Source organism: Pseudophryne corroboree, chromosome 6 (genome assembly GCF_028390025.1).
Source record: "Pseudophryne corroboree isolate aPseCor3 chromosome 6, aPseCor3.hap2, whole genome shotgun sequence".
NCBI classification, from domain to species: Eukaryota; Metazoa; Chordata; class Amphibia; order Anura; family Myobatrachidae; genus Pseudophryne; species Pseudophryne corroboree.
The window spans coordinates 176,638,706-176,662,917 of NC_086449.1; the positions used below are offsets into that span (position 1 = coordinate 176,638,706).

Below are 24,212 nucleotides of genomic sequence, written 5' to 3' on the forward strand. Positions count from 1 at the left end.
TTTTAAAAAATTCTGCACCACCAAATTCAAGGTATGTGCAAAACATGGGACGTGCTGGAATTGGCCCAGATTTAATGCACACACAATATTGCTGGCGTTGTCCGATGCCACAAATCCACAGGAGAGTCCAATTGGGGTAAGCCATTCCGCGATGATCTTCCTCAGTTGCCGTAAGAGGTTTTCAGCTGTGTGCGTATTCTGGAAAGCGGTGATACAAAGCGTAGCCTGCCTAGGAAAGAGTTGGCGTTTGCGAGATGCTGCTACTGGTGCCGCCGCTGCTGTTCTTGCGGCGGGAGTCCATACATCTACCCAGTGGGCTGTCACAGTCATATAGTCCTGACCCTGCCCTGCTCCACTTGTCCACATGTCCGTGGTTAAGTGGACATTGGGTACAGCTGCATTTTTTAGGACACTGGTGACTCTTTTTCTGAGGTCTGTGTACATTTTCGGTATCGCCTGCCTAGAGAAATGGAACCTAGATGGTATTTGGTACCGGGGACACAGTACCTCCAACAAGTCTCTAGTTGGCTCTGCAGTAATGATGGATACCGGAACCACGTTTCTCACCACCCAGGATGCCAAGGCCTCAGTTATCCGCTTTGCAGTAGGATGACTGCTGTGATATTTCATCTTCCTCGCAAAGGACTGTTGAACAGTCAATTGCTTACTGGAAGTAGTACAAGTGGGCTTACGACTTCCCCTCTGGGATGACCATCGACTCCCAGCGGCAACAACAGCAGCGCCAGCAGCAGTAGGCGTTACACGCAAGGATGCATCGGAGGAATCCCAGGCAGGAGAGGACTCGTCAGACTTGCCAGTGACATGGCCTGCAGGACTATTGGCATTCCTGGGGAAGGAGGAAATTGACACTGAGGGAGTTGGTGGGGTGGTTTGCGTGAGCTTGGTTACAAGAGGAAGGGATTTACTGGTCAGTGGACTGCTTCCGCTGTCACCCAAAGTTTTTGAACTTGTCACTGACTTATTATGAATGCGCTGCAGGTGACGTATAAGGGAGGATGTTCCGAGGTGGTTAACGTCCTTACCCCTACTTATTACAGCTTGACAAAGGGAACACACGGCTTGACACCTGTTGTCCGCATTTCTGGTGAAATACCTCCACACCGAAGAGCTGATTTTTTTGGTATTTTCACCTGGCATGTCAACGGCCATATTCCTCCCACGGACAACAGGTGTCTCCCCGGGTGCCTGACTTAAACAAACCACCTCACCATCAGAATCCTCCTGGTCAATTTCCTCCCCAGCGCCAGCAACACCCATATCCTCCTCATCCTGGTGTACTTCAACACTGACATCTTCAATCTGACTATCAGGAACTGGACTGCGGGTGCTCCTTCCAGCACTTGCAGGGGGCATGCAAATAGTGGAAGGCGCATGCTCTTCACGTCCAGTGTTGGGAAGGTCAGGCATCGCAAACGACACAATTGGACTCTCCTTGTGGATTTGGGATTTCAAAGAACGCACAGTTCTTTGCGGTGCTTTTGCCAGCTTGAGTCTTTTCAGTTTTCTAGCGAGAGGCTGAGTGCTTCCATCCTCATGTGAAGCTGAACCACTAGCCATGAACATAGGCCAGGGCCTCAGCCGTTCCTTGCCACTCCGTGTGGTAAATGGCATATTGGCAAGTTTACGCTTCTCCGACGACAATTTTATTTTAGGTTTTGGAGTCCTTTTTTTTCTGATATTTGGTGTTTTGGATTTGACATGCTCTGTACTATGACATTGGGCATCGGCCTTGGCAGACGACGTTGCTGGCATTTCATCGTCTCGGCCATGACTAGTGGCAGCAGCTTCAGCACGAGGTGGAAGTGGATCTTGATCTTTCCCTAATTTTGGAACCTCAACTTTTTTGTTCTCCATATTTTATAGGCAGAACTAAAAGGCACCTCAGGTAAACAATGGAGATGGATGGATTGGATACTAGTATACAATTATGGACGGACTGCCACGGTTAGGTGGTATAAAAAAACCACGGTTAGGTGGTATATATTATAATAATAATACAATTATGGATGGACGGACTGCCTGCCGACTGCCGACACAGAGGTAGCCACAGCCGTGAACTACCGCACTGTACACTGGTTGATAAAGAGATAGTAGTATACTCGTAACAATTAGGATGACACTATGACGGTATAAAGAATGAAAAAAAAACCACGGTTAGGTGGTAGGTATATAATAATAAATAATACAATTCTGGTCGGACGGACTGCCTGCCGTGTGCCGACACAGAGGTAGCCACAGCCGTGAACTACCGCACTGTACACTGGTTGATAAAGAGATAGTAGTATACTCGTAACAATTAGGATGACACTATGACGGTATAAAGAATGAAAAAAAAAACCACGGTTAGGTGGTAGGTATATAATAATAAATAATACAATTCTGGTCGGACGGACTGCCTGCCGTGTGCCGACACAGAGGTAGCCACAGCCGTGAACTACCGCACTGTACACTGGTTGATAAAGAGATAGTAGTATACTCGTAACAATTAGGATGACACTATGACGGTATAAAGAATGAAAAAAAAACCACGGTTAGGTGGTAGGTATATAATAATAAATAATACAATTCTGGTCGGACGGACTGCCTGCCGTGTGCCGACACAGAGGTAGCCACAGCCGTGAACTACCGCACTGTACACTGGTTGATAAAGAGATAGTAGTATACTCGTAACAATTAGGATGACACTATGACGGTATAAAGAATGAAAAAAAAACCACGGTTAGGTGGTAGGTATATAATAATAAATAATACAATTCTGGTCGGACGGACTGCCTGCCGTGTGCCGACACAGAGGTAGCCACAGCCGTGAACTACCGCACTGTACACTGGTTGATAAAGAGATAGTAGTATACTCGTAACAATTAGGATGACACTATGACGGTATAAAGAATGAAAAAAAAACCACGGTTAGGTGGTAGGTATATAATAATAAATAATACAATTCTGGTCGGACGGACTGCCTGCCGTGTGCCGACACAGAGGTAGCCACAGCCGTGAACTACCGCACTGTACACTGGTTGATAAAGAGATAGTAGTATACTCGTAACAATTAGGATGACACTATGACGGTATAAAGAATGAAAAAAAAAACCACGGTTAGGTGGTAGGTATATAATAATAAATAATACAATTCTGGTCGGACGGACTGCCTGCCGTGTGCCGACACAGAGGTAGCCACAGCCGTGAACTACCGCACTGTACACTGGTTGATAAAGAGATAGTAGTATACTCGTAACAATTAGGATGACACTATGACGGTATAAAGAATGAAAAAAAAACCACGGTTAGGTGGTAGGTATATAATAATAAATAATACAATTCTGGTCGGACGGACTGCCTGCCGTGTGCCGACACAGAGGTAGCCACAGCCGTGAACTACCGCACTGTACTGTGTCTGCTGCTAATATAGACTGGTTGATATTTAAAGAGATATTAGTAGTATACAACAATACTATACTGGTGGTCAGGCACTGGTCACCACTCCTGCAGCAAAAGTGTGCACTGTTAATTAATATAATTGTACTCCTGGCTCCTGCTAACAACCTGCAGTGCTCCCCAGTCTCCCCCACAATTAATTATAAGCTTTTAATTTATACATTGATGACTGTGCAGCACACTGGGCTGAGCTGAGTGCACACAGACTGAGTCACACTGTGTGACTGACTGTGCTGTGTATCGTTTTTTTTTTCAGGCAGAGAACGGATATAGCAGAGAGAAGTGAACGGATATATTATATTAAATAAAAGTTAACTAGCAACTGCACTGGTCACTGACTGTGGTAAACTAACTCTGTCTGCGACTCTGCACAATCTCTCTCTCTCTATCTAATCTATCTCTATTCTAATGGAGAGGACGCCAGACACGTCCTCTCCCTATCAATCTCAATGCACGAGTGAAAATGGCGGCGACGCGCGGCTCCTTATATAGAATCCGAGTCTCGCGATAGAATCCGAGCCTCGCGAGAATCCGACAGCGTCATGATGACGTTCGGGCGCGCTCGGGTTAACCGAGCAAGGCGGGAAGATCCGAGTCGCTCGGACCCGTGAAAAAAAACATGAAGTTCGGGCGGGTTCGGATTCCGAGGAACCGAACCCGCTCATCTCTACAAGAAATACATCTAAGGATTGTAAACAGGATGTATATATCCCCCTCCCAAAGGCAACACTTCCGCCCGGGTGAGTTGGGCAAATGCCCTAAATGTGGAGTAAATGGAGCAACCCTTACACACAATCTATGGTCATGTGGGAAGGTTAAACGCTTCTGGTGTAAGATTCTCCAGTATTTATCCCGACTATTCAAGTTAAATCTTCCTGGACTAGTGGGCCCACTGTTGTTCGCTGACTTCTTGCCCTGGCTGTCGCGGTTTGACCTTGCCCCTGTGATCCCTCTGCTGACTGTGATGGTCACGGTGGCAAAACAGGTGATACTGAGGCATTAGATATATAAAACTGTCCCATCGGTAGGAGAATGGGAATCCGCTTTATTAGATGTACTGTTTTGTGAGAGAAGAATGGCCACTTTCCAAATTGAAAATGGAGTTATACTTTTCCATAAAAAATGGGGACTGTATATAGAAAGTTTACCCCCAGCTAGACGCAAAGGTATTTGGAGGGTATTCCGGGACACAACGTGGTACTGGACTGGTCGGCTAGCGGGAATTATTACGTGATTCTCTGTAATTTAAAAGGTAGAGTTACTGGATAAACCCCACTTATAACACCGACTCTCCGAAAGGATAGCTCTCCACATTGAAGTGTTCACCCCAGAATCAAGATTTACTCCCCTCATCCAGAATGTATATTGGATCACCTTCCCCCCCCCCCCCCCCCCTCCCCTCCCCGGCAATATACATCACCTAACTATAGTAGCTCTGTACTATTTCCTTTTCTTTACTTTCTATCTCTATCCTATTTCTTTCCTGTATTTCCTCCTCTCTAGCAGATGTGATATTTAGTTTATATATTGTGTAAGTGGTCCGCAGGTGGGGATAGTGGGGCACCCAGGTGGATCATTTCCTCTACGGCTGCTGCTAGACAGCTGGTTTTGTATTACTCTATGTGAACTATTTCTGCCTTCCTTTCTTTTTTCTCTTCTCCTTTCTTACTAAAAAACAGAAAAGATGTACAGCCTTCAATTTTCTGCATGCTATTCACTATTGAATTAGAGTATCTGTCACTGCTGAATAATCTTGTAAACAGACTCCAGGAAACTTATGTTGTGACTATATGGCTGTCTAATAAAGAAATTTATAAAAAATAAATAAAAAAAATGGCAAAACTACGCATGCGTATGTGCCGCAATGCGCACGTATGGCGTACAGGTACAAAGAGCATCGTTGTTTTGCACTGCTTCTAGCGACGATTCCATTCGCACAGCCGATCGCAAGGAGATTGACAGGAAGTGGGAGTTTATGGGTGTCAAATGACCATTTTCTGGGAGTGTTTGGAAAAACTCAGGCGTGTCCAGGCATTTGCAGGGCGGGTATCTGACGTCAATTCCGGGACCTTCGTCGCTGCAATCATTGCACAGAATAAGTAACTACAGGGCTGGTCTTGTTCTGCACAAAATGTGTTTGTGCCCGCTCAGCTGCACAGGCGTTCGCACACTTGCAAAGAGAAAATACACTCCCCCGTGGGCGGCGACTATGCGTTTGCATGGCTGCTAAAAGTAGCTAGCGGGCGATCAACTCGGAATGAGGGCCATAGTCAATTAATATGGCCAATTGAAGCCAACAGTATAACTCCCAGCTGACAGTTATAAGCAGACACTTTACTAAGCTCTGAAGCTATACAGGGGTTTTTCCGGAAAGATACAAAGACACCAAAAGTATAGTTGTTACTTAGACAAGTAAAGGTTGTTACACTGAAACATTACAGTATTGCTCACAGTGAGAAAAACATAGCAACAATCCACACAGGATCAGCTGTATTTTTGATATTATAAACTTTAATTTGATTCAGACCCTGCTGACTTAATAATAAGCGATATACCTTCAGGTCCAGTGCACGCAAAACGTTATATTTATAGCTATATAACTTAAACTGGGTACACACTATGCTATATTTTGAGCATTAACACAATTTTTTTCCTCCTTCTGAGGGATACTGTTTGTGATATCACCCACTGTGTATGCACTATATAGTGAACAATGGGCCTAATTCAGACCTGATCGCTGCTGTGCATCTTTGCAGGTCTGAAATGCGTATGCCAGAGAGCCGATGGCCATCTCAGCCCCGCGATCTGCCTGTCAATCACGCAGAGGTGTTCACTGGGCGGGAGGGGGCGGGACGGCTGCATTTGACTGCCGTATTGGGGGTGCGGTTCGGACAACGCAGGCATACCCGGACCGTGCAGGGGGTGGGCCGCGGCGGCTGCGCGATGTCACACGCAGCCACTGCAACCCAGGAAGCGACGAGTAGCTCCCTGCCAGCGCGCAGAAGCTGCGCTGGTAGGGAGCTACTCCTCAGGTACAAATGCGGCGATGCTTTTGTACCTGTGCGGGGGGGGCAGAGCTAGACGTGCGGGGCGGACTAGCCCTGTGCTGGGCGTCCCCCCGCAATGTCTGTGTAACTGATCACAGATGTGCTAAATTTAGCACATCTACGATCAGGTCTGAATTAGGCCCTATGAGCACTCCCGAGGTTCACTAGCGAGGTCTTCTGTCGTTTGTATATGCAGGTCAATTTTGGCTATGTCATTAACAATAAAGTGCATATTGTCCAGTGTGTACGCTACGAACGATGAACGACCTCCCTGAAATTACTACCCAGCAGCTGAAAAAACTACTATTGGATGATTCGTCATTTATAAGAATCACTCAGTGTGTACGCTCAGTGGCCCTCATTCCGAGTTGTTCGCTCGCAAGCTGCTTTTAGTAGCATTGCACACGCTAAGCCGCCGCCTACTGGGAGTGAATCCTAGCTTAGCAAAATTGCGAACAAAAGATTCTCAAAATTGCGAATAGAAATTTCTAAGCAGTTTCTGAGTAGCTCGACACTTACTCTGCCACTGTGATCAGTTTAGTCAGTTTCGTTCCTGGTTTGACGTCACAAACACACCCAGCGTTCGCCCAGACACTCCCCCGTTTCTCCAGCCACTCCCGCGTTTTTCCCAGAAACGGCAGCGTTTTTTCACACACTCCCATAAAACGGCCAGTTTCCGCCCAGAAACACCAACTTCCTGTCAATCATACAACGATCACCAGAACGAAGAAAAAAACCTTGTAATGCCGTGAGTAAAATACCAAACTTCTTAGCAAATTTACTTGGCGCAGTCGCAGTGCGAACATTGCGCATGCGCAATTAGCGGAAAATCGCTGCGATGCGAAGAAAATTACCGAGCGAACAACTCGGAATGAGGGCCAGTGTCATTTGTCCGGGACTCCGGGAAGTGCAAGAGAAATTGTTCAATGATATCACTCATGGAGCAAATCATCTAGTGTGTACCCAGCTTTGCAGTGGTTTTACAGGGACCAAATTATAAATTATTTTAGATGTAATTGTTTCTGTTTTGAAATTTAGTGTGATAAGTTGTCAAATGTTGAAATGTATTCTTCTGCTTTGTAGTCCTGCATGCTTTATTCACAGCAGGCAGAGCTTAATTGAAGTGTTATAGTTAAATAATTCCAAATTGTAAAATTATTGTCTGCATATAATCTACCTTGTATTGCATTGTGTTTTGAATTGACATTGAAGGTTATTCCTGACTAAAGGCCCTACACATTTGGCGATCCGCCGCCGAGCTGTCCGACTGCGGATATGGGCGACGCGGCGGGGGGGGGCAGTGACGGGGGGAGGGAAGTTGCTAATATAGACAATCTCGTCCATATTGGCCTGCATGCATAAGTGACTGGGCACCAACGATGAATGAGTGCGGGGCCGCGCATCGTTCATCGTTGGTTCCTACACACTGAATGATATGAACGAGTTCTCATTCATTAATGAACGAGAACGTTCATATCGTTTAGTAAAATCTATTAGTGTGTAGGGCCCTTTACTCTCGGGTGTCGCATTTTCATGTGAAGGTACTCTAGCTATCAATATATTATGAAACAGTGAGTATATATCAGACCTCATAAAGGTGAACTTCTCAATGTTGTCAATGGTTTCTAACCATTTGATCTGGTACCCAGGACCAGAGCAGGCTGGCACTGTACCCCATGCCAGCCCTGCCCTTGAACATTTGAACAAATACAGCACTGTCCAGAACATCCTCAGGATGCTTGGGGTGGCTGTATAGGCTGCGGGTGCGTGTCTAAAGTGTCCAGAAGATGCTCTGGGCAGATCTGCATCAGCAACTCTTCCAAGCACACTGCAAGCCAAATTTAGGGGGCCTGAGGCAGTGATGGTGCTGCCCCAGGGCCCTGTGCTAGTGGCTAGTGACCCAGTGGTAGCCATATACAGCAGGTAATTTAACTAAGAAGAATTATTTCAGACTGTATCTATTTTCCAGGAATATAAATCTAAATCTATTCAAGTGTGTACATTTTATATACTGTACATTTTATATACCTGACAATGGTGCATATGTACTATAGGGGAGATGTACTAAGCCTTGTAGAGTGATAAAGTGGAGAGAGATTAAGTACCAGCCAATCAGTTCCTAGTTGCCATGTTACAGGCTGTTTGAGAAATGACAGGAGCTGATTGCTTGGTACTTTGGGGGAGTTGTACTAAGCAGTGATAAAAGTGGAGACGTGAGCCAGTGGAGAAGTTGCCCATGGCAACCAATCAGCTGCTCTCTATACTTTTATAGTATGCAAATTATAAATGTTACATCAGTGCTGATTGGTTGCCATGGGCAACTTCTCCACTGGCTCACTTCTCCACTTTTATCACTGCTTAGTACATGTCTCCCTTTATCTCTCTCAAATTTATCACTCTCTAAGTGCTAGATGGACGAAGAAGGCGGAATACATTCCACCAGACTTTGCACTGTGGTATTAATCACATATACACTAACATATATGATTAGTACTGCAAAGGACAGCTCTTCCATTAAGAGCTGTCCTTTGTGATGTCCTCCCATCACTGGACTTACGGGTGTCGGCCCAGGGAGTCCATCTGGTCATTGGCAGAGTGACTTGGCAGCCGCAGGGAATGCTAGGAGGGTTCTGATCTAATCCCTCACAGAGCACATCGTGGAAAAGAAGCCCATAGGCTTCTATGGGGTAATGCCAGCACTCTCCACAATGAAGCCCCGGAAAGCAGTAAAAAAACAAACAAAAAAAAACATGGTTTTTACTGCCTTTTTTTTTTTTTACTGCATCCCGCCATAAGGCTTATTACATCATCCATTATGGGGGCCCATTTAGCAACAAGTTTTAGCTATTTAAAACTTGTTGCGTATGATAAATTGAACTCTAGTCAATCAGCTACTGTCATGTTTTCAATATGACAGTTGGTAGCTGATTGGCTAGAGCACCATTTGTCATACACAACAGGTTTACATTAGCTAAATCTCATTGATAAATGGGCCCCTTAGTCTGCTTTACCAGTAAAGATTGAATACACACTACACTGTGAATTAATTTATTTTACCAATCTGACAATTAAAAAATGGTTGTGGAAATCAGATGTGTTTACAGGGCCGAATTAAGGCGAGTGGGGGCCCAGGGGAAATGAATTTGTGGTGGCCCCCACTAGTACTAGTGATGGCAATTCATGAGTGTGCATACACACACCACATAGCACTGCAGTGTTTTACCTGGAAGCTGCACCATGGACAGGGACAGTGTACCGTCATACCGACGCACTATCTACAGACACATCTGGCTCACGGGTCACTGTATCGTTAGATACATTCCTATCCCACGAACCACTGGAGGGGACTTCTTCAGAATATTCTGTCTGACTGACTTCATATAGCACTGTGTGGGGGCACCTAATGTATGACCACCCCTGTCGCCCCTCCCTTAATCCGGCCCTGTGCATTTAGCTAAATGGCATTAGAAAAAAGATTCATGAACCATTTTTTTCTCTTGTCTGCATGGATTTTACGTATAAAAGTGGAGTGCTAAATGAATTGGAAATGCAACATTACAATACAAATGGCTCACAATAGTCAGTACCGTCACCAATATGGCCACTGACAACCAATTTTGTAGTATTCCAGATATCCCTTAAAATCCACTACCTGGTGGTGTGTGTATGTATTGTCCGTTGCTTTAGTGTAAAGTAATTCATCTAGAGTCTAGACATAATGATATTGATAGTGCACACTTGTATAAAGCATTGTGGTGCACACATGATATGCTGTAGGAAAGATCACAGCTGAATATAAAATGCAAATCATGGTGTGCCCATTCCCTATACTCATTGGAGACAGACATTTTCTTGGCTGGACCACTGTTCTGATGGATGCAGTTTATCAAGTGTCTCAGTGATGTTGCTGATGTATAGTGTACTGATGATTGGAATTCTCAGGAGTATTGGTTCCATCAACAAAACAGAATTGTAGCTTGTAATAAAATGATCTTGTAAAAGCTGATGACTGTAAGATTGTGTCTAACAGTGATGACTTATCATTATCTTAAATGTGCCTACAACGCATATCCTGTTTATGTGCTTTTCCAGGTCTCAAGGTACTAGAAGTTCTTATTAATGTGACCAGGCAGCAAGTAGAGGATTTCCATGGATCTGAGGACTACTGGTGCCAATGTGTTGCTTGGAGCAATCTGGGCACCTCCAAGAGCAGAAGGGCATCTGTGCGAATAGCTTGTAAGTTCCATGGCTGAAACACAATGTGATAATGTACACTATGAGAAATCTATAAACACTCAGCATTTCAGCTTGTAAAATTGACCCAGATCTAAGAGACTACTACTTAATTCCACCTCAACTTTCTTTTCCCACACAACAAAACACCTCTCTACAACTGGTATAACCTCAGGGTTCCCCACAGTTCTCCAGATGCCCTGTGTCCACCAGTAAAGATACATTTTCTGGAATTCCACCCTCTGACGGAAAATACAGATCTTTGAAAATATATAAATATATAGTTTAGATGCTTAAGATCGACACTTACAAAGGGTCAACAGGTTCAAATGGTCGACAAGACAATGGCTGACACACAAATGGTTTTCTTGCCTTTTTTTCTTCTTTTCAATCATTACTAAAGTTGTGACAGCTATGTAGAAAACTTAAAGGAGGACAGAGACTGGAAAAAAGTGGTTCATGCCCATTATAAAATGGTGAATGATAATGTATAATTTAATGTGTCATATTTCAAGCTTAGTTCCATTTTTCTACAGTCAGGCAAACATTTACTTTTTTTTTTTTTGCTGAATATCTAAATTATAAATTTAGTGACACTTGGCAAACATGATTTTGTATTTGTAGGATTACCAGTATCTCTTTAAATGTTTGACTAAAAGGCAAGTGCCATTGGCATTTCTATAATGGGTGCAATGTGTGCACACAGGCCCCTGGGTCCGGGGAGACCACACATTGCACCTATTTAAATACTTACCTTACCGGAGTCCATCGTTGGGCACAGCGTCCACGGCGGAAATCGCCACCAAAATGGTTAGCGTGCATGCGCGGTAGCCAAATTGGTCTCCGGATCATGGCGGGTGCCATGTTTCCGGAGACCTGCGCATGCGTAATAGACTCCGGCACATTTCCGGAGTCTACAGTGCCGTTCAGAGGAGGGGGCCCACCAGAAGGTGCACATGGGCCCCCTCCTCAGTAGAAACGCCCCTGGCAAGTGCTGAATGATAAATGTATCAGATTTTTTCTAACATAAGTATGTTCATTCTACCCTCTTCTCCCTGCAGACTTGCGCAAAAACTTTGAACAAGACCCTCAAGGAAAAGAAGTCCCCATTGAAGGAATGATTGTCCTACACTGCCGGCCACCAGAGGGGGTGCCCACAGCAGAGGTTTGTAAGAATTCTGCATTAGTGCCCTGTATTCAGCAATAGTCTGCACAAATATGCTGTGTCTGTGTGACGGGATGCTGATGTCTGGTGCTGAAAGACAAACGTTGCTGGTTACAGCCTGGTTAGTATGTGTGGGGTGATTCCTGCTTATAAAATGATTTAAGGTTCTGCAATTACAGTAAGTGTAAAGCATTCTATATAGCACTTACACTACAGTGCATTACAGATCTGATACTATATTACAGGTAATTAAATAAAACCAAGGCGATCCCATCTTATAGCAAGTCTATACTGTGTGTTGGACATTGTACTCTTAGTACATTGCTGATGACTCTCAGGTGTGCCTCTCACAACACCTGTGCTTATTCCCGGGGTCCAATAACATTTAATGATCTATTTACTAAGCCTTGGATGGAGATAAAGTGGACGGAGATAAAGTACCAGCCAATCAGCTCCTAACTGTCATTTTTCAAACCCAGCCTGTGACATGGCAGTTAGGTGCTGATTGGCTGGTACTTTATCTCCGTCCACTTTATCTCCATCCAAGGTTTAGTAAATAGGCCCCCTGGTTTGTTACTGACCCTTTAGGCCGGAATTAGCGCAGCACTGTGTTTACGTCATGCCCTTTCAAAAAATATTGGTACAATTTCACAAATTATTCAAAGCTAACTTAAATTTGAAGCATCCAAAAAGATAAATACTCATCTGCAATTCATAACAGTAAATACATTAATCTATGCAAAAAGTAATGGGACCATATAATCTGGTTTTAGTTAATATTTTATATATAGATAGTTTTATTTCCAATAATAATTTTACTATACTGTATATGCTACTTGTATTATGATAATTGGGAATCTGAGGTCCTCACAGTAAAGTACATCTACAAAGGCTTCATGATTGTGACTGCTGCACAGCAGAGATGGGGGAGAAATCACAGAAGTGTTTCAGATAAGCTCTTTTCAAACTGCCTTCTTTGAAGCTACCTTTTTTAAATAATATTAATATTATCCTTTATTTATATGGAGCCACATGGCATCCTCAGCACCTTACAAAGTAACCTATCATTAGTTATTGTGTTTATATCTTTTCGAAAACACACTTCGTGATCTGGGAACATTCATTACTTAAATTCATTAGAAGTTTACAGTGAATTTTGGAGTCCAAATGTACCATATACTGTACAGTATAATAACACAGACATCATAGAGCATTTTTTTAAACTTGTGTATAAAGGTATAGCATGTGAGGCAAATAAACAAATGTTGTGCTTTCTAGGGTGTCATCCCTGCTCCTGAAATTTGGCCTCCATATCGTTTTTAGTGACAGGCCTTTAAAAGGATCCTGTTTTTAATTCTGTTGTCTTTCAATATTAAGTTGTCTTTTAATATAAAGTTGTAAATAATAATGATGTGTGAAATATAATAATATAAAAAAACAACATATACTGTACATACACCATGGATGGCTCACTGGCATTGGCTTATCTATAATGGGTGCAGTACGTTCGGTGCATATGAGCCCCTGGGTCCAGAGGAGCACACATCGCACAATCTGCACTCATGTTTACTTACCTTTCCTGTATTGGTTCTGCAGTGGAAATCACCTGGAAAATATGCTGTAGCCATTTTCCTGGTGATTTTCACATACTGTATGCACTAGAGATTAGTCACCACTGCACCACAGAGGGGTTACAATACTGACGTCGGGATCCTGGCATCTGAAAATCCCGCCGGTCGGGAGTCCAACGAGCCACCGAGCCCGCTGGATGGTGAGTGCAGCGAGCCCACAAGGGGCTTTGTTGTGCTCAACCCCCACCGGCCATATAACAACTGCGACCCCGCCATCGGTATTGTGACCGATCTCCTGACAGCCAGGCAATCATACCCGACCCCCACAGAGAGGCGGGGGCCCACACAGAGTTTGCATACGGGCCCCCTACTCTCATAAACCTGTTCCTGCCCACTGGATTTTTAAAAAAAAAAATTTGGGGGGGGGGGGGGTTGCATACTGTAGGCAGCATATATTTGGGAAGTATACCAAATATTTACTGTAAAGGTATTTAAGAAGAAAATAAACAATTTTCCAGTACAATTTCATAGGCAAAGCATTCTACATCATCCCTTTTATCCACAATTTTCCGCTAGCTTTCCTCAGCTATGGAGATTGATGCTTAAATAAAATGCTGTTGATGCACCCTTACATCTTTGAAAGTAATATTTTATTATATTTAGCCAAATGCTAATTTATAAATGAATCTTGATGTTCCAACCCCTATTATATATGTACCGTGTTGCAATACTACAGATCAGATTATTGCAGTATATACTTTATCTACTGTATCAAACTATTGCTGAATTACATCTCCATGATTTTTCAACCAGAGGTTTGAAGTTGACTGGCAGGGTGAAGATTGCAAGCAGTCGTGTAACACTGTGTGGACACCCAAAGCACATCACTTTTATTTATCAGCTTATAGCCCTGCGCAGAGGCTAGGAAAATAAAGATATGAGCTGAATAAGCCTCTCCCTGCATAAGTAGCTGACACTGCAGTGGAGATATGGATAGTAAGGCTTAATGGGCTCTTTGGAAAAATGCAGGTTTTGTGTCGTTACCATGACAGTCATTTATTCAGTCGCACTAAAAGCCCCGGCTCCAGCACACGACGAGCAATTTGGTTTCCCTTTCAACATTTAACTTGTTGATGTGAACTTTTAAGAACATTTATAATGCAAGAGAACACAATCTCAACAGAAGACACTTGTTATTTCATGGAAACCAATTTATCGGCTCCAAAACAATTCATTACCCCAGAGACGCAGCTTATTCTGCTTTGCGGCTCAGGCTGGAAAACCCATCGCTCCTTGAGAAAGTTTGGAAGGGAGAAAAGAAATGGAAATTTGATGTTTCAATCTGTAGTGGAGATGTGTTTTACCTTTTTGTATATAGTTTCTTGTCATCTGCTCTGTATACACCTGTATATCAGACTTAATGTTGCTTTATACATGCTGGAGTCCAATAACAACAGAGGTCTAAAAACTCCAAATGTAGTACCAGAAAAGACCAGGCACTCCATACCTTAATAGGCACCCTAAAAAAACAGGGAATGTCTTAAGATGGGTACACAGTACACACGTGATGATTGAACATCGTCCGCGACAGGACCCGGCAGCAGGGTCAGCATCAGCAAGTGCATACACACTTGCCGGTGCCGGCGGCAATGAATAACGGCGGAAGAGGGGGGGGGGGGGGCGGAGGCCATGCTGCCGCATCGCTAGCAACAGCCTCAGTTCTTCTTGCATGTACAAAAGATCTGAGTCTGTCGCTAGCGACCCGTGGGTGCCCACATCGGCATCGTTCTCTTGCATACACACAGAATGATGTAAAACGATTGGTCGTTCCGTTAGATCGGGAACGCCCACAGCGTTTGTTCTATCATTCCGTGTGTATGCACCTTTATTTCCGCCTTGATACTGTACGTCTCATTAACTCAGCTATTCCTTAGAAATGATTGCATCGCCTTTTACTGGGACCTCTGTAGTTCAGATTTATTAAACGTTTTAGACCATTATCACCAAATCCAGTGCAGCAGAGTTTGTGAATGTGCAGTACAGTCAATTGCTATTGGAGATGAGAAACAAGTAACCTGGATTTAGGACATTATTTAGCAATGTTATACCCAATGCTTCTCTGGTTAAGTGAAATCTTATACTCAGAAGTCAAGTCACCACAAGGCTGATAACTTCAGGCTCAATTTGTCTACAGTACAATGTGAACATTTGTATAGCACAGATAGAGAATACAGTTTTAGACACCATATTCTTGCTCAAATATATAACAGGAAACCATTACTGTATGTGAGGTCACTTTGAGTAAGAAGACCTGTGAAACTCATGCTGACTCCTTCAGTTATATTATACTGGAAGAAGAAATGTTACTGCAGCCCTTTGTGCACCATATGTGCTACATGTACAGTATCTGAAAGAACCAGATTAAAGTACTTTACCTTAGCCAGTGTTAATCTAACAACACTCAGAGGTCTATATATTACAGAGCGAAAAGACATTTTCACCAGCAATATAGCTTCTTCACCCTATACATCAAGGAGGTAACTCTGGTGATAAGATTTGCCGGATCCTGCTTATTTAACAGAGGTACAAATCCAGATGCGGTAACAGAAGAAAATGAATGAGAATATGATATAGTATTTGGAGAAGGCATTTTTTTTTCTCAACTTTTTTTTAACTATTGTTTATTTTTTTAAATATATTTTAATATTTATTTTGTGCAATTAAAAGCCCAAGTCTGCTGAACCAACTCGTTGAGTCACACTTATGAATAACCTCTGATCAGGGCAAATGGTAAATATGCTGGTTAGAAACTATATATTACCTAATAGCTTCAAATGGTCTTATCTGAGGCAGTCTTGGCAAACACGTTTGTAATTCTCTATTGTTCCATCTGACCTTATGTTGACTGACTAAAGGTCCCCATACACTACAATGATGGGTCTGAGGCTGAAGTCGGAGGCGACTTCCCTTGAACTCTCCAGGGAGCTTCCCGGGAGTGGTTCCATACGATTTGGTACATTTTGCATGCAATATATCTTATGCGATCCCAGCCATGCCTGCAGGAACCGACATATCATGAGTGCAGCACTAACGATCTAGGGGAGCCGATCCGACCCTCACTGAAATGCGCATCAGATCGGATCGGAAACACATCCAAAATGTCCGATTTCACCCGATATATCGGCCCGAATGCCCAAAATTGGATGAAATCGGGCATTATCGTTGTAGTGTATGGGGCCCTTATCACTGGAGAAATATATTAATAACTATAAATAAACTATCACCATAATAAATTATACTTTTGAATAAAAGAATATATTTGCAAGGACAACTCACCATATACATACTGTATAATACTGGACAAATACTATAAATACAAAAAACTATACACACACCAAACATTCGGGCAGATGTATTAACCTGGAGAAGGGGTAAAGAAGTGATAAAGCAGTGATAACTGCACGGTGATAACGCACCAGCCAATCGTTATGGATTTTATAAATGACAGGAGCTGATTGGCTGGTGCGTTATCACCTTCCACTTATCACTTCTTTATCACTTCTCCAGGCTTAATACATCTGCCCCATTAAGTAAACTATGTAAACTGCTCTGTTAATTTTAGCAGGATAATAAATAGTTGCTGTTCTAATATACTGAATCCAAGGTAAATGTATCTTCTCTCAATCCCTTATAAAGACAGAGAATATTGCAATGAGGCAATAATTAGGAGGATGGAGACATGCTGTACCCCCCATTGCTTTGGATCTCGGTCTGTGTGAAGAACAAACAGAGGCACCCAATGGTGTAATACAGCTTGTATGGCCACTAATTGTAACACAGCAGAGGTTGTAGCTTATGAAGGTAGAGGACATGATGAGCAATCCCTAGTCTCATTTTTCTTAACTTCAACCATGGATATTAGGTAATTTACTCAACCTCAAGGATATTAAATGTATAAAAATAGAGTGATAATAGTGCAGTTTGCTTAATAGGATTTTATTTGAAATGAAAGATTAAAATCACATAAACAGTAAAAAATAATGAGCAGCATACCTGTGAGTGCAGAGAAGGATTCTAGACCTGGATGGGAAGTCTCTTTTCTATTAAAGATTCTGATCATACAGTGATGTGAGAGAGAGGTAGTGTGTTCTTCTTTTTTTTTAATCTTTATAATTTTATGCAGAGCTAAGTATAATACAAGAACAAAACAACATATGGATAAGAAAACAAAATACAGAACTGAGAAAATGGCAGAGAGTGCAGAAAAAGCAAAACGAAACAGGGAACAACAGGCCATCATCCAAGCTACAAGCGAGTGAGTACACTAGAAAATAGGATAAAATCACTAAATAAAATGAAAGGTGAAGAAAGGGTAAAAAGGAGGAAGGAAAGTGGGAGAAGGAATTGGGGAACCCAGAGGAGGGGATCCACTTATACCATAGAATGTATGCCAGAGAGTAACAGTGGAAACAAGGTGAATGACGGATGGTGTAATGGTTAGCATTACTGCCTCACAGCACCGAGGTCTTAGGTTCGATTCCCACCATTGCCCTAACTGTGTGGAGTTTGCATATTCTCCCTGTGCTTGCATGGAATTCCTTCGGGTTCTCCGGGTAGGTTAATTGGTTCCCAACAATAAAATGAACCCTAGTGTATAAGTGTGTGCGTGTGCACATGTTTAGGGAAGACTAGATGGGCCAAGTTGTTCTTATCTCCCATCAAATTATATGTTTTTATGTAACATAGAGAATCTGGTATTATAAGAACAAAAGTTCCGCCAGTCCAGAAAAAGAGACAAAGCAGGGACAGGAACTGTGGAAATAATATCATAGACCCAAGAACTGTAAGAACTTAGGTGAACAGTTATATATTATTACTCTCATCTTTGTCTCTAATGGTCGTCATTCCACTCAAGGGTGTCCGTAGTTTCCAGTAGGCATGGGTATCGAAAACCATTGGTTGGTTGAAGGCTTGCTTCCTATTGCTCAAATGTTTAAGTACATTAGATCTGTGCGATAATGTGCTAATGCCGCAGAAGGTGCCTCCTGCCAGCTTCTTTGATCCGCTGCTGTATCAGAGGATGCAGCATCAGATCATCTGCATGAACTTCAGTCATCTGAGTAACCCTCAGGTTACTCAGGATTACAAGGAAATTCATTCCAAGGATGCAGCTACTGGCTTCAGCACACCGAGAAAACGGTGTCCATCACCCCCCCCCCCCCCCTCACCCTGTTTTCTGTAGCCCTGTCTATTGTGACCGCCAAACGGCACCAGCATGTGATGTGAATTATGCGTTTGGGGCACTGCAAGCAATATAGCAGCCCCGGATTTGCACTTGCGCAGGGCAGCTTCTGCAAATGGTCATAAAGATCGAATATGTACGTAAACATCTGTGAATTACAGTAGGCACTATTTAAATAGTAATAATATAAGGCACACATCTTGTGTAATTATGGCCAAGGGCAATGTGGACATTAAAGGTGGGGAACATAAGAATGCTGCTCTGCCTACAGTTCTGTTAAAATAGGTTTTGTGATCACTATTGGATGGCTCAAAGCATTCCTGTTCTCACTGTACAGATAGCAAATACATAGAAGGAAAAATGTTAATAAATATTAAAATGTATCATTTCACCTGGACCAGTGCTTGGCTAGGTCTGGAACTTTGGATTGTCTTCAGTATCTTGAAATACAATAATTTTAAACTTGTAGCATGTATAGCTGAACTTATACATAATAATACAAAAGGAAAGAAGTGACGCAAATTTCGGCTAATGTTCATTGTGAAATAACAAAAGTATTAGATGTTGTGGCGGTTTACATCCCTTGCAGGAGCCATTGATTTCATTCACCTTGCTCTGCATATGCATTGAAGCATGGACTCATTTGCAGACAGACACTCTTATCTGCTCAGATTACTCATCCTGAGTCTGAAGGCAAGATATCTGCCAACTGTACAAATTGCCAAAACAACAGCACATCAGTAAATAAGAGCATCGTTTAAGAGACAGACGTGACATCAGAGATAAACCTAGAAACAATCCCACAGTGAGATCTTTCAATGAAGCGCATTTGACTAAATTGTTTAATGTCTTAATAGAAAGCTAATGGTCTTTGAAATGGAAACATGTGATTGGTTAAATACTAGTAATTAAGGGGCATTTAATGCCTGCTTGGAGCAGAGAGTGTTTAAAAGGAATTGTTTCGGTAATGAGAAAATTGTGGAAGAGACCGATGTTGATAACACCCATTATTTAATAAACCATTGCTTGGGATTCACTAATCTGGACTGGTATTCTATTCATACCACTGAACACAGAGTGGGAGAAATGAGCTGGAAGGAGCAATGAGGAAGTCATTTCATACATTTCTATTAGTTATGTTTATGTTTTTAGGCCTTTGCACTGGTGTTTCAAGAAATGTAAACCAGTCAATGCACAGCCACCGATCTCAACTGAAGATCAAGGGGTCTATTTACTAAGACTTGGATGGAGATAAAGTCGCTGGAGATAAAGCACCAGCCAATCGAATCCTAACTGCCATGTAACAGACTGTGTTTGAAAAATGACAGGAGCCGATTGGCTGGTACTTTATCACCAGCAACTTTATCTCCATCCAAGGCTTAGTAAATAGACCCTTTAAACACATAAGTTGGATTGATACTCAATTGAACACAGCTTGGCTACAGATGCTCCAGCTTTGCATGCTGGGAAAAAGATGTGAATATTTGCCTGTATGGGAGTTGTATGCATCATGCAGTGTGCCTGTCCCTGTGCACTTGGGCCCCCATTTATCAAACCTTGGAGAGTGATAAATAGCATGGTGATAAACCAGCACCTAACTTTTATGCTACAGGCTGCGTTTGAAAAATGACAGTTAGGAGCTGATTGGTTAGCACTTTATCACCGTGCTAATTATCACTCTCCAAGGCTTGATAAATCTGGGCCTTGGTTTGTGACTAGTCATCAATGTCATCATCACTAGATCATTACATCTGAAAAAACAGACATATTTACGCTTCTGTCCCATTCTGTGTAGCCTGCATTCCATTGACAGGCCCGCTCTGAAGTTTGCCTATGTGGGTACTCCTCATTAAAACTCTCTTATGCCTCTTCAGTAGCTAGTGTACAGATGTGTCCTCATACTGCTAGTCTCAATATGCCATACTGCGCAAAATGCTTAACGTAACTGAGCTGCTCCATTTTGTTAGCCTCGCAGACACAGCAAAACACTACTCAAAGTGTACTACAGAATCTGGGCTATGACTGCACAGGAATGACTTTTAAACACAGGTGAAGCACAATGGAATTTGGTGTGAGAAAATGCCATGGCTGCTGCATCATAGAACTTAGGGGGTAATTCCAAGTTGATCGCAGCAGGATTTTTGATAGCAATTGGGCAAAACCATGTGCACTGCAGGGGAGGCAGATATAACATGTGCAGAAAGAGTTAGATTTGGGTGGGTTATTTTATTTCTGTGCAGGGTAAATACTGGCTGCTTTATTTTTACACTGCAAACTAGATTGCAGATTGAATACACCCCACCCAAATCTAACTCTCTCTGCACATGTTATATCTGCCTCCCCTGCAGTGCACATGGTTTTGCCCAATTGCTAACATAAATCCTGCTGCGATCAACTTGGAATTACCACCTAGTTAGTACACAGATTCAGGCTCAGACATACGCAGATGTACAAATGTCACACTTCATATTGATCAGTACACTCTAGCAAAGTAGTTTTGTCATATTCAGTTGCTTTATTTATGCGAATAACATGCACATTTTCAGACAGAAAGACCCTCTGTATGGCCAAATTACATGGGCCTGAGGACACATCTATAGATGCAACTGAAGTGCCTATGGCTCTGCAGGGATCCGGATTGAAAGTTGACAGTAACTAGGTCGACAATGTCTAGGTCGACCATTATTGGTCGACAGTAACTAGGTCGACAGGGTGTCTAGGTCGACAGGGTGTCTAGGTCGACATGTGCTATGTCGACAGGTCAAAAGGTCGACATGAGTTTTTCACAATTTTTTTCTTTTTTTGAACCTTTTCATACTTAACGATCCACGTGGACTACGATTGGAACGGTAAACTGTGCCGAGCGAAGCGGTAGCAGAGCGAAGGCACCATGCCCGAAGCATGGCGAGCGAAGCGAGCCATGCGAGGGGACGCGGTGCACTAATTAGGGTTCCCGGTCACTCTACGAAGAAAACAACATTAAAAACTCATGTCGACCTTTTGACCTGTCGACCTAGAACATGTCGACCTAAATACCCTGTCGACCTAGACACCCTGTCGACCTAGTTACTGTTGACCAATGGTGGTCGACCTAGACATTGTCGACCTAGTTACTGTCGACTTTCAATACCACACCCGGCTCTGCATTGCCTGTACTTGTGTGCATGGATCCAGAGGATACAAGAGACGCTCTGCAAATAGAACTAAGTTTAACTCTGCATCCGATCCACAACCTTCATTTATTTTTACTTTATGAAGTAAATGAGATCTAAAACTCCTAAAAAAGGGTATGCAAGTTCCAACAAATACCTCATGAGATAAAACAGCTGGAACTAATACTACAGTACACGCTGTGAAATAAGGAAAAGCTCAGTTCATGTAAATGCTTTATTTTAGACAATACTTCACTTTTCAATATCCCTAAACTGCCAGTTAATGTTCTCCACACTGACTCTAGCCACTTCTTGTGTGCAGTATTTATTTCTAGGAAGAACGCAATCTAAACCTGCTCTGTCTAGATGTCAACTTGTCTTCCTGTCACCACATCTGCAAAAAGGGCATAGAGGGGGAACTTCTCCCAAAGCACAAAATGTTTGGAGCCTATTGAAAGAGGGAAGAGCTTTCGCAAGTCAACAAACCAATTAAAAACCAATTAAATTTCAGTGTGTGACATATTGGGGGTAATTCCAAGTTGATCACACGTAGCAACTTTTGCTGCTCGTGCGATCAACCTGATGCCACCTATGGGGGAGTGTATTTTAGCGTAACGGGGCTACGAATGCATGTGCAGCCCTGCTGTGCTAAAAAAGTTTCTAGCAAAACAAGACCAGCTCTATACCTACTTACCATTTGTGATGGATCTAGCGATGCATGTCCCGGATTTGACGTCAGACATCCGCCCTCAAAACGTCAGTTGAACGCCCGACACGCCTTCCTCCTTTCAATCTTCTTGCGGTCGCCACTGTGACCACTTTCCTCATTCCCGGCGTCGTTGCCCGGCGACAGCCATCGCGGGCAATGACGCGCGTGCGCAAAGCACACACCGTGCATGCGCAGTTCCAACCCGATCGCAACGCTGCGAAGAAGTGCAGCATGCGATCGGGTCGGAATGACCCCCATTTGCAATTTTGGACATAGCTAGCATATGCCTGGCTAGCTATCCACGAGGATACGTAAATTCTACTTGAATTTACCAAACCACTATTTTCACAAGTGTCTGCTGTTGCTATGCGCTGTGTTATACTATGTAAATAAACCAAATATCTGCCATACAGTAAAAAAGCTGGACTGCCATTGAATCAACTATTGGTTTCTTGTATGCACAAAATGTTATTCTCTGTTAGTAAAAAACCCAAACATATATATACACTGCTCAAAAAAATAAAGGGAACACTAAAATAACACATCCTAGATCTGAATGAATGAAATATTCTTATTAAATACTTTGTTCTTTACATAGTTGAATGTGCTGACAACAAAATCACACAAAAATTATCAATGGAAATCAAATTTATTAACCTATGGAGGTCTGGATTTGGAGTCACACTCAAAATGAAAGTGGAAAAACACACTACAGGCTGATTCAACTTTGATGTAATGTCCTTAAAACAAGTCAAAATGAGGCTCAGTAGTGTGTGTGGCCTCCACGTGCCTGTATGACCTCCCTACAATGCCTGGGGATGCTACTGATGAGGTGGCGTATGGTCTCCTGAGGGATCTCCTCCCAGACCTGGACTAAAGCATCCGCCAACTCCTGGACAGTCTGTGGTGCAACGGATGGATGGATGGAGCGAGACATGATGTCCCAGATGTGCTCAATTGGATTCAGGTCTGGGGAACGGGCGGGCCAGTCCATAGCATCAATGCCTTCATCTTGCAGGAACTGCTGACACATTCCAGCCACATGAGGTCTAGCATTGTCTTGCATTAGGAGGAACCCAGGGCCAACCGCACCAGCATATGGTCTCACAAGGGGTCTGAGGATCTCATCTCGGTACCTAATGACAGTCAGGCTACCTCTGGCGAGCACATGGAGGGCTGTGCGGCCCCCCAAAGAAATGCCACCCCACACCATTACTGACCCACTGCCAAACTGGTCATGCTGGAGGATGTTGCAGGCAGCAGAACGTTCTCCTTGGCATCTCCAGACTGTGTCACGTCTGTCACATGTGCTCAGTGAGAACCTGCTTTCATCTGTGAAGAGCACAGGGTGCCAGTGGCGAATTTGCCAATCTTGGTGTTCTCTGGCAAATGCCAAATGTCCTGCACGGTGTTGGGCTGTAAGCACAAGCCCCACCTGTGGACGTCGGGCACTCATATCACCCTCATGGAGTCTGTTTCTGATCGTTTGAGTAGACACATGCACATTTGTGGCTTGCTGGAGGTCATTTTGCAGGGTTCTGGCAGTGCTCCTCCTGTTCCTCCTTGCACAAAGGCGGAGGTAGCGGTCCTGCTGCTGGGTTGTTGCCCTCCTACGGCCTCCTCCATGTCTCCTGATG

General features: G+C 43.2%; 1 protein-coding gene across 2 annotated transcripts in view; it reads left to right on the plus strand.

Annotated features, from left to right (window-relative positions):
- Positions 1 to 24,212, plus strand: part of UNC5D (unc-5 netrin receptor D) — an 866,621-nt gene that overhangs the window by 327,630 nt on the left and 514,779 nt on the right. For both annotated transcript variants that reach the window (XM_063932131.1, XM_063932130.1), the window contains exons 3-4: positions 10,596 to 10,739; positions 11,798 to 11,901. In XM_063932131.1, the coding sequence (XP_063788201.1) occupies positions 10,596 to 10,739; positions 11,798 to 11,901 (248 nt within the window). The remainder of the gene's footprint in view (positions 1 to 10,595; positions 10,740 to 11,797; positions 11,902 to 24,212) is intronic.